At 36.8% G+C, this 17192-nt stretch overlaps 1 protein-coding gene across 1 annotated transcript in view; it reads left to right on the top strand.

The window, feature by feature from the left end:
- The window catches only part of RPTOR (regulatory associated protein of MTOR complex 1), a 437560-nt gene that overhangs the window by 160383 nt on the left and 259985 nt on the right, over positions 1–17192 (top strand). The window contains exon 6 of the mRNA XM_081318296.1: positions 11553–11728. Coding sequence (XP_081174422.1) covers positions 11553–11728 — 176 coding nt within the window. The remainder of the gene's footprint in view (positions 1–11552; positions 11729–17192) is intronic.

Raw genomic sequence — 17192 nt, 5'->3', positions numbered from 1 at the left:
CAAAGAGGCAGAGGATCTAGATATCAAATTGCCAACATACGGTGGATCATGGAGAAAGCTAGGGAGTACCAGGAAAACATCTACTTCTGCTTCATTGACTATGCTAAAGCATTTGATTGTGTGGATCACAACAAACTGCGGCAGGTTCTTAAAGAGATGGGAGTACCGGACCATCTTATTTGTCTCTTGAGAAACCTATATGCGGATCAAGAAGCAACAGTGAGAACAGGACACGAAATCACTGATTGGTTCAAAATTGGGAAAGGAGTCCGGCAAGGCTGTATACTGTCACCCTGCCTGTTTAACTTATATGCAGAGCACATCATGAGAAAGGCAGGACTAGATAAATCAAAAGTTGGAATTAAGATTGCCGGGAGAAATATCAACAACCTAAGATATGCAGATGATACCAATCTAATGGCAGAAAGTGAAGACGAACTAAAGAGCCTCTTGTTGTGAGTGAAGAAGGAAAGTACAAAACATGGGTTGAAATTAAACATTAAGAAAACCAAGATCATGGCAAATAGATGGGGAAGAAATGGAGGTAGTGACAGATTTTATTTTTCCAAAGAATTAAGGCCTTTGAACTCTGGTGCTGGAGAAGACTCCTGCGAGTCCCTTGGACTGCAAGGCAATCAAACCGGTCAGTCCTAGAGGAGATCAACCCTGACTGCTCTTTAGAAGGCCAGATCTTGAAGTTGAAACTCAGATACTTTGACCACCTAATGAGAAGGAAGGACTCACTGGAGAAGAGCCTAATGCTGGGAAAGGTTGAGGGCAAGAGAAGAAGGGGGTGACAGAGAATGAGGTGGCTGGATGGAGTCACTGAAGCAGTAGGCGTGAGCCTAAATGGACTCCAGAAGATGGTAGAGGACAGGAAGGCCTGGAGGAATGTTGTCCATGGGGTCACGATGGGTCGGATACGACTTCACAACTAACAACAGTGTGCTTCTTGAATATAATATTAGCACTATCGAAAGAAGCTCTTCCTCCACAGTGCTAGTTGTGAGTGTTTCTTAAATCTTTAAATCTCACTGGAAATACCTCAATTAGGAAGAAGTCTTTCTCTGCATGAATAATGTTCTTTTGGGACATAAAAGTGTAGAAATGCCAAGTCAGTGTTCTATAAATGTTAACTGCCAATTCAGCTGTATTTGTATTCTGTGATGATTTTTTTCTCCCTGGAGACAAAAAGTGAAAGCACCTTTTTGTTACTCCATTACAATTACTTTTTCTAAATACTAAGAAGGAATTTCATTATTTTTTTCTTGATTTAGCAAATACCAGTTAATATTTCAAGGCTCTGTATAAGGTTCAACAATATCTTGATCATAAATAAAAGGTTCATGACAACCAGTGGCATGCAAACCTTTCAGGTACTTTCAGAAAATATCGTAAACAAAATAGTGAGGCAATGTTTCAAGAAACCTGAAAGCTCAGTATATCCTGTTTGTACCCAAATATAAGAAATGTATCTTCATGAGCCAGGAGGCATTTCTCTTGAACTGAATATGTAGATGCAGTTCCATTGAGGACCACACACTGAGTACGGCCGGTCAGCCAGTTATGAATCCATCTGGTGGTGATTCTGTCTAACCCACATTTTTCTATCTTATCAAGTAGAAGGTTGTGATCTACTTTATCAAATGCCTTACTGAAGTCCAAGTAAATTATATCCACAGCATTCCTCTGATCCACTAATTTTGTCATTTGGTCAAAGAATGCAATAAGATTTGTCTGGCATGATCTGTTTTTGACAAACCCATGTTTGCCTCTAGGTGTTCACTGATTTGTTGTTAAGTTAATTGGAAAATGAAGTGAACATGCTGAAAAAGCAAATGAATATGTGTACCTTGGTAGAATGTTTTTTGATAAGGGAAAAGCTGATGGGGAAATTTTAAGAGATGCAGTTTGTGGGAGAAAGACAGTAGGTAATGTAGGGTTTGTTATGAGGACTGAATGTTTGTTGAAATAAGTGAAAATAACTGTGTATAAGAGCATGTTTTTGCCCACTTTGTTATATGGAAGTGAGAATTGAGTATGTCAGAAAAAAAGGTAAATGGAATGCAGTAGAATAGTGTTTTAGAAGTGTGGGTGGTAAAATAACAAGAAATAAGTGAAATATGAGTGGATGTTGAATAAATGTGGGTTGAATATAAAATGGAGTGATCACTACAAAAAATAGAACAGAATCGAATAGAATAAAATTGGAAGGGACCCTGGAGGTCTTCTAGTCCAGCTCCTTACTCAAGCGGAATCTACACCATCTCAGACAGGTGATTGTCTAGTCCCACGGTGGCGAACCTATGGCACAGGTGCCACAGATGGCACGCAGAGCCCTCTCTGTGGGCATGTGCACCGTCGCCCCAGTCCTAGGAGTACAGCTGGGTTTTATAAAACCTTTTCGCTTTAGGCCTCCGCCGCCATGTACCAAAAAAAAATTCAATCAATCAATCAATCAATTTCAACTTCTCACGGGAAAAAAAAGTTCTCACAAAGTTGGAATTGATTGAACTTTTTAATCCCACCCAGTCTGCTGCTACCACTGCAGCCATGCCCACCCAATTGGCCACACCCACCCAATTGGCCACACCCACCCAAAGGGCCACGCCCACCCAGCACCTGATGACACATAAGTGGGTTTTGGGTTGCAGTTTGGGCACTCGGTCTCTAAAAGGTTCGCCATGACTCTAGTCTGTTCTTAAAAATCTCCAGTGATGGAGCGCTTACGATTTCTGGGGGTAAGTGTTCCACTGACTAGCTGATTTAAAGCAATGATATTGCCATTACCTTTCTAAACTGGATACACAGTTTTACTGTACAATAATAAATAACAGAAAGACCATAATAAACTTTGCTTTTTAAAAGTACAAGTTACACTTACCTGCCCAGCAGTTGGATCCACATCTCCAATTATCATGCTAATTGTTGTACTTTTAGCAGCACCATTTGGTCCCAGAAGCCCCAATATTTCTCCTGCAAAGAAAGTATTGCTATTAAAATATACTTGTTTGCTTTAAAAAAAACCAATTTATTACATATGCTTCATTAAGGAATAGAATAGAATAGAATAGAATAGAATAGAATAGAATAGAATAGAATAGAATAGAATAGAATAGAATAGAATAGAATAGAATAGAATAGAATAGAATAGAATAGAATAGAATAGAATAGAATAGAGCTGGAAGGGACCTGGGAGGTCTTCTAGTCCAGGGCTTTTCAACCTTTTCACCCATTGTACCACTTTTAGGATATGGCAACATCCGAGTACCACCAGTTGCCTAGCAAGGTGTCAAAAACTTGATGACCAAAAAAAAAAAAGGAAAAAAGTGATGGACTACAGGTAGTCCTCGACTTACAACATTTCGCTTAGTGACTGTTCGAAGTTACAATGGCACTGAAAAACGTCCCCCCAAGCCACAGCCGAGCAAGACACCTGCCTGCCTGCCCAGCGGCGCTCTTCCTCCTGTCTGAGGTTTTCATTGTTGTGAGCATTTCTGTTGAGGATTGGCAGCGGGGGTGGGGGGTGTTTGATTTTTATTCCCCTCGTCTGCTGGGTGGTTGCAGCAGGTTTTGGTCACCTCATGTGACCCTGGGACACTGTTACCGTCATAAATATGAATCAGTTGCCAAGCATCTGAATGTAAATCACCAGACCCTGGAGAGGCTGCAACATTCCAGCTGATCGGTGCTTCTTCTAGGCTCAGCAGAAGCGCTAGGATCAGTGCTGAGCTCCAGCTGGAGCCTGGCGCTTCCACTGAGCCCTGACAGCCCTGCACCTCCAGCCGTGTCTCGCTCAGGCTTGTGTGGTGCTGCCACCGGTTCAGCTCATTCCCCTCCCCCACTACCACTTTTCTAGGTGGTCGTGTACCACCTGCCAGGTGCCAATGTACCACAGGTGGTACCCGTACCACTGGTTGAAAAGCCCTGTTCTAGTCCAGAACCCTACTTGAGCAGGAGAACCTATACAATTTCAGCCAAGTGACTGTCTAGTCTCTTCTTAATATATATAATAGGTTATTTAGTCACATATGGAGAACTAAAGTGTAGTTCAATATGCAAAATAAATCTATTAAGTAAGAATGACTTGATTGTGAGGAAGAAGTCTAATTAAGTCATGGTTGAATGGGGTTGATGTGTTAGGCCTAAGTGCAAAGACAACACAGTGAAATCCAGTCAAGTTCAGTCCTTTATTTGCTCATGGCTAATAGAATCTCAAAGGGATGCGGTGGCTCAGTGGGTTAGGATGCTGAGCTTGTCGATCGGAAGGTCGGCAGTTTGGCGGGTCGAATCCCGAGTGCCGCGTAACAGAGTGAGCGCCTGTTACTCGTCCCAGCTTCTGCCAACCTAGCAGTTCGAAAGCACGTAAAAATGCAAGTAGAAAAATAGGGACCACTACGGTGGGAAGGTAACAGCGTTCCGTGCGCCTTTGGCATCTAGTCATGCCGGCCATATGACTAAGGAGATGTCCTTGGACAAACGCTGGCTCTTCGGCTTTGAAATGGAGATGAGCACTGGCCCCTAGAGTTGGAAACGACTAGCACGCATTTACGGGGGAACCTTTTTACCTTCAATAGAATCTCATCAGACTGAAGCTATAACCTTCTAACCTAATAATTATAACCTGGGAGGTTCTAAAGTGTGGCTACCCTGAATCTCTTCCTCCCTTCCCATCCAGTTCAGGTCTATGTCTCTTGCCTGGGCACTACTCTGGAATGTGATACCTCCTGCCTGGAAAGCCACAGTTCTATTGCTGACAACTGCATATTTCATCACATGATGTGATCCCCAGAAAGAGAGAGGTGCAAATTTTAAAGAACAAAAGGCAGTACATAAAATAGTATAAGCATGTGATGGAAGCAAGAATGTAAGATATGGATAGAAAGGTTTTGAGAAGTATAATAGATGTTAGTAGAAACTAGTTTCATTTGTGTTTTTTATTTTCTTTTTCTTACTCTTACCATTTCCTATTTCTTTTCTGCACAATACATAATGTTTTAATACCAAAATTGAATAGCTTGATGGGTATAAACATTTATACATTAATACAGACAATAGTCTCTCAAGCTATGTCAGCAAAAATTACAATAAATACCTATATTAGATTCCAATCCAGAATCAATTTAACTTTTAAAGCGCAGGAGGTGAACCAGAAACAAATAAGAAATGAGGGACGTCTCTACTTTCCCAGGATCCAGGTTAGAATCACGTTATGTCAGTCTCCAACTCTACAGTTTAAAAAAAAAACTGTTACAAGTAATTTTTATTTGCCTGGTGTAACTTAAAAATCTCATCTGCTGTGTGCAAAGATGTTACATTCTATATCAAATGATCATGGACCTGAATGTTCAGATCTAAGATATCTGCCTTGCCCAAACAATGAAGAAAAGTGTGAGATAGTTCTGCCTCAATTGCCTCACCATTACAAGTTCAGGGAAATAGTCTGTGACATTAGGAGAAGAAGAAAGAAGAGGAAAACATATGTTGTCCTTTGTCAGGACAGAAACAAAAATGGGCAGGCATACAGGGTCCTCATGGAAACGGTTAAATAGCTCTAATGACCCAGCATTTTGTTCTTGGGCTAATACGGATTTATATTATAATTTTGATTAATAGCTTTACAATCTTACAGAATCAAAAGTTCTTGACTGTACAGTCTGCCTCATTGTAAAATTTGGGTTCTTTTTGGGAAGGGTTCACACATCTCTGAGTGTTAAACATGTGAAGTTATAAGGATTATGATGATGCTAAACGATTTGTCTTTTTCCCTTTCTTGAAGGCTCCTTGTCCCTCTAAAAATGAGTTTGCTATTAAAGCTGTTCCTGGAGGCTTACATTGTTGCTCACGAAAGCAGGGGGGATTTAATGTTTGTCTTTGAAAATTGGATATGATGTTTATTTGCTTATTTGCTATAGTTTATATATTGTTCAGTTCAGCAAGACTCAAAGTGGCTTTCAGCAGAAAAAGGTACACCAAAATAAAAATAATCATAACCAATAGAAAAAGCAATAATGTCCCAAAGAAGAGCCACAACATCCATTCCTTAGACCAGGGTCTTCAAACTTGGCCCTTTAATGACTTGTGGACTTCAACTCCCAGAATTCCTTAGTCAGGCACGCTGGCTAAGGAATTCTGGGAGTTGAAGTCCACAAGTCATAAAAGGGCCAAGTTTGAAGACCATTGCCTTAGACTGAGGTTCCTTTTCATTAACAATCTATTTCAAAGTTCTCTGAAAAAGCATATTTTAATGGTTTCAAGTAACAATAAGGTTGGATCCAACCTACTATTGGGAGGAATGCTTTCAAAGAAGTAAGAGAAGTGACAGAGGTCCATCTCCATGACCTCTGAAGATGCATGCTTTTTATGAGCAGGGGCCCACAGAGATCCTACTCTTTTCAATATTATTAGATGAACTGAAGCCACTGGTGGTCCAGTAGGTATCCTGTATATTTGCAGATAACTGGCAAAACTGTGATTCCAAAGCAGAACATCATATACTTAGAATTCATTCATTTGCCCGCTCTTACTGAGAGCTAAAAGCATTATGAAATAACTTTTAGTTATCTAATTATTGTATACACCTTCATTATGTATGTAAACATATCATAATTCTGGATAACTAAATGAGTTAGTTGTACAATTTTTTTTAAAAAACAACTGTTTAATGTTCTTCTATTTCCTCACATAACTGCATAAATCTAAAACTTCTTAATACATCCCAAGATAAATTTAAGAGTGGGGATGCAGTGAATAGAATGAGAAGAATATTATAGAATATTGCTTGGACTATAGATAGAAATACTGTACACATCACCTTTAGGTATGTTGCTTCTCTCCATATCTAGCATTATTTTCAGTAATGGTTTTCCATTTTCTACATCTTTGCCATTACAGTCTAGACGAATATTACACTGTATGTCAGTTGTGTGCTGCATTTTCCTAATCTGTCATCTGCTGAAAAGAAGGAATTGTTTTGGTTTAGGTGTGTTAACACATTGACATAAAAGATGAAGATACTGTCAGTTCTGAGAAATCATTAAGTCTCAAAGCCACAGCAGGACACCAAAGAAGCTGTTGACAATAACAATACCTGCAAAAATCACCACCAATTAAGTAGGCTGTATCAAAATTTGACAGACATTTTACAAAAGTGTGTAAATTATCAAAAAAGGAGCTTAACTGATCTCTAAAGTAAATCAGCATGGAACAAAAACATAACAGTCATTAAGCACATTTCAGTCATAAATTGGTTTTCTTCAGTGATGGGGTAATGTCAAAGAATGGGAAATTAAGACTCTGCAAATGTTATAGATTAGAATCACAATACCCAGCAATGATTAGTCAAGAGAGCAAATGCTGAGTTCCTCAATCTGTGGAAATAACATATGCCTGTACTTTCTAAAAACTTCGGAAAATCCTTCAGCAAAGGGTCCTAAGTTAACAGAACTGAGATCTCTTTTGATATAGTATGTATAATATAAAGATTAAGAAGTAAGTTGTAATGGTAAAAGGGCAGTTCCCCAATGGAGAGATATAAGAAGTCAGAACATATATTAAGATTAACATTTTAAACTTATTAGTTATGGTTAGAAGTTAGGCAGATAAGTTTGGAGATTGGAAAAATAAGCAGCCAAATAAAAACAATGTTTTCATATTGAGAAACATGCTAGTTTTATAATTACTGATAAGGTCTGAGCCAACAGCGAATTATGAAGAAAGAATCTCAAAGCTGCTGGTAGCTGGAATTCAAATGTCCATTGATATTATAAATTAATAGGAAATCCAGTAAAAACAAAAGGTAGCAAAAATATAACATTAAAATCAAGATGATACCTACCAACATCTTTGGCTTCAAAGGGAGATTAAGGAAAGAATATTTTCATTGATAATTACCTCCAATTAGAGAATTAGAATAATTGAATTTTCTTTTAATTATATGTAGCATTAGAATATAAGAAAAACGTAATCCTAAATCCTTATATTTAAGTCTACAAAATTAAGCTTGTCCTAGCAAATGGAAGGTTGTCCAAACAAAATTAAAAATGGTTTGGAAAGCTGTCTGTCCAGATTGTTGAGTTTATTGAAATTGTTGATTCTGTACCATCAAAAACAACATTGACACAGATAACTGATTCTGAGAGTTTCTTAATAATTCCTTATGTACAGAGCATAGTTTAAGGAAAAAAGGAAAATGACTCAGAAATATTTCTCCTTATAGTGAGCAACTGACTTGAATTGATATTAAGGAAGGTAGTATATCTGAGAATAGTCTTTAAAAAGGTAATCATGAATTCTTACTGATCCCTACCGATCACTTCTTTGTCAAAAAGTTCAAAAACTAAGTAGTTGTAGTTGTATTATTATTGGATTTTGGTATCTTGTCCCTAATATATAATTAAGTAAATTTAAAAACCCAGTGTAAGTAATTGACATGTATTATTATTGAGTTTTGGAAGTTTGTTTTGATGCCAAAAGAAGAAGAATATAACTGATCATTGCAATATTTGTGGCATAGAAAGAATTCCTTTTTATAACAAAAGTATGTGATTTGGGTTACTAAAAAAGCTTATACTTGCCATGGAATTTATTGCCCAATGTATTTAAATTCTTAGGATGCATGAAAATCAGAATTGAAAAAATGCCAAATCTTGTTTGATTCAAGGGTCAAATAATACTAAAATAAAACAACGTGGCATATTTACATCATGTGCAGGGCACAAATTAGCTTACAATATGGGCCAAGCTTTAATTATGTCCATATTTTTATGAATTTCTTGAAAAAAATATTTATGCTTATGTATATTGAATAAGCTGCCCTTGTTTCAGATTAGTACTAGTCACAATCAGCTTTCTGTATCAGTATTCTTAGTTTCAACTTGATAAGAATAACTATGCTAGAAAAATAATTGCACACCTTGAAATGTTATTTACTTTTTATGTTTCTGAGGAGTAAATATACATAATGTTCTACTAACTGCCGACTCTTTTATTTGTCATCTCCCTAATAATGTTTGTCATTCCATTGTGCTACTACTTGGGCATCACATTAAAACAATATATTTGTGGAAATCCATCTACTAAAGTATATTCTTTATTGGTCACTTGGGTTATTTCTGCTACAGTGCATATGTATTTGTTCATATCGTTCTCTGTTTTTGCCCAAAGCAAAGAAAGAAATGTGTGGTTATGTCATAGTTGATCTGACCAACCCTCCTGTTAGTTTCTAATATTGTGCACCCTTCTCTACTTGCATCTTCCAAAATCTTATATTGCATAATAGGTGCCTTGTTAAATAGTGTTTCCGGTAAAAAAATATGACATAACAAACAATGATTACATTGTGGTGTGCAACCTCTCTTGGAATACTTCCAGCATTGCCAGAATAGCCAGTTTTAAATATCACCCAATTGTTTCATGTTTAAAAGAGGATGTTTCAAATTTGGAATGGTTTGAATACCTTGCACACCCTTATTACAATCTTTGGGTCCTTTCAGGATAGGGTATTTCTTGATGCTTAATAAGCACAATTTAATGTTTCTGTTGCTGTTTTGGCACAGATTTGCTCTCATAACTTGTAGTGAGGGTATCATCAAAAACCACAATTTCCTCTTGGGAGCAGATTCAATAGATTGACTTGTCTTGGTTTATTTTGCAGAGATGAAATTACCTTGCTTGCAATAGTTGAATGACCTAATGCAATGATCAGAAATTTAACTCTTCATAGACTAGCTGCCATTACTAGTACTAAATTCAATCTTGGCAGTCAAATGTTCCCTGAGGAAAACAGTTATAGTTCATGAATATGCTGAAGTAAGACCAATTAAATTGGTCAAATGTTATATTCCAATTAATCCTTAAGTGGGGGAAAATCCCCAAAGCAAGAATAAAGCCTCTAAGGCTATTATTTCTGCTATAGAAGATGTTATAAATTACTGCATGAAAGGATATCTAAACTTCTGCATCTGCCATGTTATTTTCTAAAATGGAATCTCTAGATAACTGCATGTAAAATGAATATATATATATATTCAGTTTTGCAGAAAGATATTTAACATTGTATCATACAGAATTTTGTCATCTTCAGTTGATGACAAAATGATGACATTTCAAGTACACTATAAGTGACAACAATATACAGTGGTACATTTGGTACTCATTGTTAATTGGTTCTGGGAGATGCAATGAGTACCAAACAATTTTTTCCCATAAGGAATAATGCAGTGAGTCACAAGGCAGCCGACACTGACAAGTTCTAGCTTGTGTGTTGAGTACCAAACAAATAATGAGTATTGGGACAAAATTTTTGCATCGAAATGCTTTGAATACCAAATCAGATGAGTTTCAAAAACAGTTGAATACCAAGGTACTACTGTATATATGTTTATCACTTAAAATGAGAGATTATTAAAATCTAAAACAAATAAACTACAGGCATAATTTAAATAAGATCTAAACAATAATAATGTTAACATATTTCTAAGATAATACTTCAAATGGTTAATGAAGCAGGGTAGGGACTACATCTTGTCAGATCTTAGGAAATATGGCTATTAGATATTGTAATTTGTCATCTCAGACAGAATCTACTCTTTCTTTCCCCCTTAGCCTTGCTGCCTTAATTGCAAAAATAGCAACTCACTGTGTCACGAACTGATTGGTACCTTGTAGAAGGAAATTCAATTTATTTCCAGCATTCCAGTTCTTCATGTCATCAAGGAATGGAGATAAATAATGATCCCTATATTTAACATACAACCAGCATTACAATATATAAGTGACAGATACTCTATTTCACCTGCCCTTCACATAAAGTCTGCCTTGCACTGGGATAAATAGGAATTTGCCTTGTTGCATCATTATCCTTCCTTCCTTCCTTCCTTCCTTCCTTCCTTCCTTCCTTCCTTCCTTCCTTCCTTCCTTCCTTCCTTCCTTCCTTCCTCCCTCCCTCCCTCCCTCCCTCCCTCCCTTGATTGGAATTTATAATAAATCTTGTAAATATGAATGAATCCTAACCTCTAGTGAGTTAACATCTCTTGCTTTTATAGTCAGGATTTGGAGGCAGTATTCAAATCTCTGTAAGTTATAGCAAATGCTTTTGCTTGCAGTCAGAATTTCAAAAGTAGAAATCCTGAACAAAAATGAGTAACTTATTTTAAAGAGAAATGCTATTGATCAGATATAGATGTTGAACTATTGGGTTCTGGTACTGTTGTTTGCTAAGCACTTGCAAATAATATAATTCTTTCCTAATAATGTTCAGGAAATAATTTATGTATAGTGATGTATACAATAGTGAAAGATTACACTGAGATTTAAGTCAAAACAGACCAAAGATGGATAATAATAACTAAAAGAACTCCAGGACATTCTGGATGAGTAGTTACATATAATATTGAACAATTTACTCATAGGAATGAGTGAGTATCAACATGGTTGATGAATAGGTTTTTGAAATCATTGACTTCTTGAAAATTAAATATTTTATTATTTTCTAGGTATTGCTAGCTAATCATTAGGGGATTTAACTGCTGGCTTTTCTATCTCCTATGAAGGTGGCTGCAATTAACCCCAACCATCCACTTGCTCAGATGCCCTTGCCTCCTTCAATGAAAAATTGCATTCAACTAGCAGCATGTGAAGCTACTGAGTTGCTACCAATGATCCCTGACTTACCAGCTGACCTGTTCACATCCTGCCTTACCACACCAATCAAGATTGCGCTTAGATGGTAAGTGACTCGCTTGCCATCTGAGTGCATACTGCATGATTTCTGAGACTTGCCTATAGGTCTGATAAAGATGTTGACTTGGAAGCCTCAGTTGCCCAGACATTTCTCTGTAGATCTAAATTAGAAGAATTTGAGGTAATCATCTGGGAGACTGTCTCTAAGTATATTTTCACCTTCTTGGCTTTTTTTTATACTTTTGTTTATTACATTTGTATTGTATCTGGATATTTGGGTTTGCTCACCACTTAGTATGCTGGAAATTAAAGTAGGCTGCCTTTTCACAAATCAGAAATACCATATGGTGCAGCACAACGTTATATGAATACACTACATTTTTCAGAGAAGCTGTAGTGCCTGTCCTCAAGATCTTTTTTTACCTGAGCACATTCTGTACATTTTAGATAAAAGCTTAATTGGTTGGGATTAAGAGAATTGGGCTGTGAAATGTTACAGAAATGTTTTGAATAAGCTAGTTAAGTAACAGGAATAGTTTATTGAAAAAAATAAATTTCTTTTTTAAAAAGGAATTTGAAGTAATAAGGCTATCTATTAAGGAAGCGAGAGATAAAAACTTCTCTGCTTTCTGCTTAACAACACATCTTGGGGTTATGACAACAGGGGACTTTCTGGATTGCTGTCACTAAGGAATGTGGCCATGTGATATCATGCTTTACAACTATTGTGCTTAGTGACAGCAATCCTGATCCCAATTGCAGTCACAACTCGAGGACTGCCAGTATATTTGTTTGTTTATTTATTTATTGAGGAAAATGATCCAAAGCTACATATTTGTGTGTGGTAAAAATATGTGAATGTTTGCTTTCAGTAACTGGTGGGCAGCAATAACTTCTACTAAATATTTTCAATAACTGATACTGTAATGAATCTTGCACATTGACTTGAAAGAACTTAGTACATTCCTTCTTATAGAACAACTTTAGCTGAGGGATGTTGGTTGGCTTCCTCATGAACCTCCCAGATCAAGCCCTTCCATAACTTTTCTATAAGATAAAGGTCAGGATTTTGACTTGGCCATTCCAAAACATAAACTTTCTTCTGTTTTAACTATTCTTTGGTTGTAAGACTTGTGTATTTTGGATTGTTGTCTTGCTGCATGATCCTCTTTATCTTTAGCTTCAGTTCATAGACAGATGCCTTGACATTTTCCTACAGAGTTTACTGGTACAATTCAGAATTCATAGTTCCATCAATGATGACAAGCTGTCCTGGTCTAGAGCAGTAAAGCAGGCCTAAACCATAATACTGCCACTGCCACATTGCACAGATGGGATTCTTGTGCTGGAATGCAGTGTGTTTGCCTTTCACCACATATAATACTTTTCACTCAAGCCAGAATATTCTATTTTGATCTCATTCATCATTCTTCCAATAGCCTTCTGGCTTATCCATGTGGATAAGCAGACTGTATGGGCACAATGTTCTTTTTGGGGAGTTATAGCTTTCTCCTTGAAGCTCTATTATGCACACTATTGTTCAGTGTTCTTTTAATAGTGGTCTCATGAACGTTGAAATTTCCTTATGCAATAGAGGTCTTATCTAGTGATTTATCACTTCTTGTTTGTATCATATGATTTATGATTGTATCTTATGATTTATGTTGTGTTATTTACCACTTAGTTGTTTGTATGTACACTGAGAGCTTATGTACTGGAGACAAATACCTTGTGTGTCCAATCACACTTGGCCAATAAAGAATATTTCTTTTCTGTCTTATATGTTATCCTGGGCTTCTTTAAGACTTCTCAGAGTACTACATGCTTTCCTTTTGATGTGATGTTGATTGATTGACTACTCTTGGGGAGGATAACAATGGTGTTGAATTGCTGCCATTTGTAGACATCTCCCTGATAGTGGGTTGCTAGAGTCCAAACTCTTTGAAAACAATTTTGTAACTTTTTTTCAAGTGAACATCAACAACTGCTTGTTAGAGGTCCTCAATAATCTCCTTTGTTTGAGCCCATGATATACTTCCACAAACCTATTTTGTGAAGATTAGACTTTGATAGTGAATATCCAGAATTCTGTTCTTTAAATAAGGCATACTCCCACTTGATTTTCATCCCGTTGATGGATAACCCTGACTTTAACTTCCCATTCAAATGAATTGGTAATCCCAGAGGTTCACATCCTTTTGCTACACGCAGATATGCACCTTTGGATCATTTAAATGAACACATCTAATGCTTTTCACTCATTTGTTTAATCGGATTCTCTTTCTTTATCTAGGTTTAGGACTTATAAGGAGAATAGATCATACTTTAGATTATTTGGAAATACTGAAATTCAAAAGAGTTTATAAACTTTTAAATATTAGTATATCAGAACCTCATATACAATACTGAAAGCAAATGTTCAAGTTACAGCAACTTAAATCTATGTTATTAGAAGATTATAATCAGAATGATTATTTTGGAGTGGCTTTACTACCTTAAGTAAGAATTTGGAGGTTAGGTAAGGAGTTCGCTATTTGTAATTTTACAAATAATAATAATAATAATAATAATAATAATAATAATAATAATAATAATAATAATAATAAGAAGAAGAAGAAGAAGAAGAAGAAGAAGAAGAAGAAGAAGAAGAAGAAGAAGAAGAAGAAGAAGAAGAAGAAGAAGAAGAAGAAGAAGTTGTTGGAAGGGACCTTGGAGGTCATCTAGTCCAACCCCCTGCTCAAGCAGGAAACCCTAGAGTGCAAAGTACTTTTTCAGTTACATTTGCATAAAAAATACTGATATAAAATGTGCTATTTCACCTTTAATATTGGTAGATAATTATAAATGGGATCCTGATTCTTCAAAAATTATTGAATCATTTATAAAGTGTGAAAGTGCTGCCTGCATATTCCATTTAGGTAAACTCAGAGGTTTCACACTTTCTTTCTGAATCATTACCTGGTATCACAAGAATAGTGTGTGATCAGATGATTTCCTTCTGACTCAGAATCCTATTTTCCATAAATGTTACTTAACATACGAAACTCAGTTACTCAAACCATAAAAAGAATGGAAGTGATGATGGATCTTGACAATTATCATGAGCCATGAGAAAACCATTAATGCCATTGTCTCTGCTGAATTGTTGCTCTGTTGCTTTCTTTTACTTAACCTGTTTCAACCAAGGGGTGAGCCTTGGTGTACTATTTTTACTATAATCTCAGCATTTCCTTGAATTTTATGCTTAATCTTAGTAATTTTTTTCCTATTTTAAAAATTGCATGTATACTCCATACCTGATACAGGAAAAATAGGGAACAATAAAAATAGATTTGTTTTTTTGCATATGTATGATTAAAAATGTAACTCTGAGTAAAACCTTTTAAATTATAAGTGCAGAAAAAAATCATTTTTTGCTTGGAAAAAGGTTGGGTCAAGTTATATGCCTTTCAATTCTAATGTAACTTTTTTTAAAAAAAGTTACATTAGAATTTATTCCACCCTGCCCCATCCCCATGGATGCCCCTGAATGCCCTATTCCTATTGCATTCAGTCTACTTTTATGTCTTACTTGACATACCCAGCTATTAGTTTCAAATAGCAATGTGGACAGAAGCGCAGTCTTATATGCAGTCAGTTTTGCTTTTCTTCAGTGTTTGTTCATTACCACAGGCAACATATTATCCACTCTCCTCACAGCATTTGTACAACTTAACATTTCTCCATCCATTTTCCCGTCTTTATTAAACATTCTACCAAAGTACACAAATTCATCTGCTTGCCCTAGTTTTTCACTCTTATTATCAAATTATTTCTCTGTTAAACATAACTACCTTGCATTTTAATACATCAATTTTCAGATCTGTATTCCTCGATACATTATACATTAACTGCAGATCGTTAGGGTCTGTCAGTCACAAAACAACTGCATAGAAAAATACGCATATATTCACATCCCCCATCAACACACTTCAACATTACCCTAAGCATCCCTTATATCTATTAAACAGGCTCATGGACACCTATATCCCTGTCTTACTTTCTATTCAATGTTGAACCATTTCCTAAGTATTTATTCTCATGTAAGATTTATTTCTAATATATACCATTCTTACATTCAGCAGTCAACCTTCATTTCTGTATTCAAGTGTGTTAACTTAATCATACACTTTCTTTAAATCAACAAATATTTCCTACACTTCCTTTCCTACATTTCTATATTTCTCAGTGACCGGCTGAAGAGCAAATCTGCATGCCCTTTGCCTAGATTCAAGCCAATCTAAAGTTCATGTATATTTAATCAGAATTCTGACAAGCAGGGATGTTTAACAAAGCAGTCCCACTGTTGTTTTGGCATTGATGCTTCTCATTTCCCCCTTTGTATCAGGAAGTGATACAATAGCCATGTTAGACAAATCACCTGACATGCTACACATCCATCCTACATCACGGTTACACCTGCAGCTTTACTATTTTTCAGCATTTGCATAGCACAAATGACTTCAGTTTCTTCTTGGACACTAACACACTTGTACAGCACTTGTTTCATTTCTATTATCAAGCAACAGCTAGCCCGGCAAAATCTTGGAAGCAAGAATTATACAGAATGCTCTAAAGTATCTATAGTGGAATTCTGGGGTAAATACAGAATCTTTCATACTAGAAGAAATTTCCACGCTCATTGGCAAGGATGCATCCTCGCTGAATGATTTGAAATGCTTCTTCCCAGGTTTCTTTCCATCTGAGCCAAGTTGCTGGTTAGGATCTAAACCAGACATGTCAAACACAAGGCCCGGGGGCCAGATCTGGCTCGCGAAGTGGTTTCATGCGGCCCGCGAAGCCATCCTGGAAACAGTGAGGGAACGCCCCCACTGCCTTGGCCCTGGCCCAGAGACCCTCCTTCTGCCAGAGACCCTCAGATCTGTCCCACTCCTGCCCAGGCCCCCATAGGCGCCCTTGATGCGAACGATGTAGAGCTGGCCACGCCCACCCAGTAGGCCATACACACTCTAGCCACGCCCACCCAGTAGGCCACGCCCACACTGGCCATACCCACCCGGCCCCCTGAGGGCGACCGCAATGCTGATGTGGCCCTCAATGAAATTGAGTTTGACACCCCTGATCTAAACTGTCAAGTAACTTGTCCCTTTTTTTTCTTGATCCTCTCCTCTCCTTTCTTCCCTCCTCCCTCCCGTTCACGTCTACGCTTTGACATGCTACTGCCATTCCCACTGAAATTTCTAAAACAGTCTTTCCAGCATTCCTTCATTTCAGTTTCAACTCAACTAATTGTTATCTTATTTTTTAATTCAATTCATTCTGATGAAGACATCTTTCTTAGCCTAGTTCCCAAATTTGTTTTTAGTTCTACCATACATTTTCTCTGCATCATTTAATCTTTATTTTTAACATATGAAACATTTACAATGAACGTATGGTCATTTCGCATTCTTCAAGCTGATATAGGTAGTCTTCATTTATGAATTACCTCATTTAGCTATCATTTAAAG

Source organism: Vipera berus (assembly GCF_964194415.1).
Source record: "Vipera berus genome assembly, chromosome: 2".
Taxonomy (NCBI): Eukaryota; Metazoa; Chordata; class Lepidosauria; order Squamata; family Viperidae; genus Vipera; species Vipera berus.
Note: the sequence above shows the minus strand (reverse complement) of the source record. Positions and strands in the feature narration are given on the sequence as shown.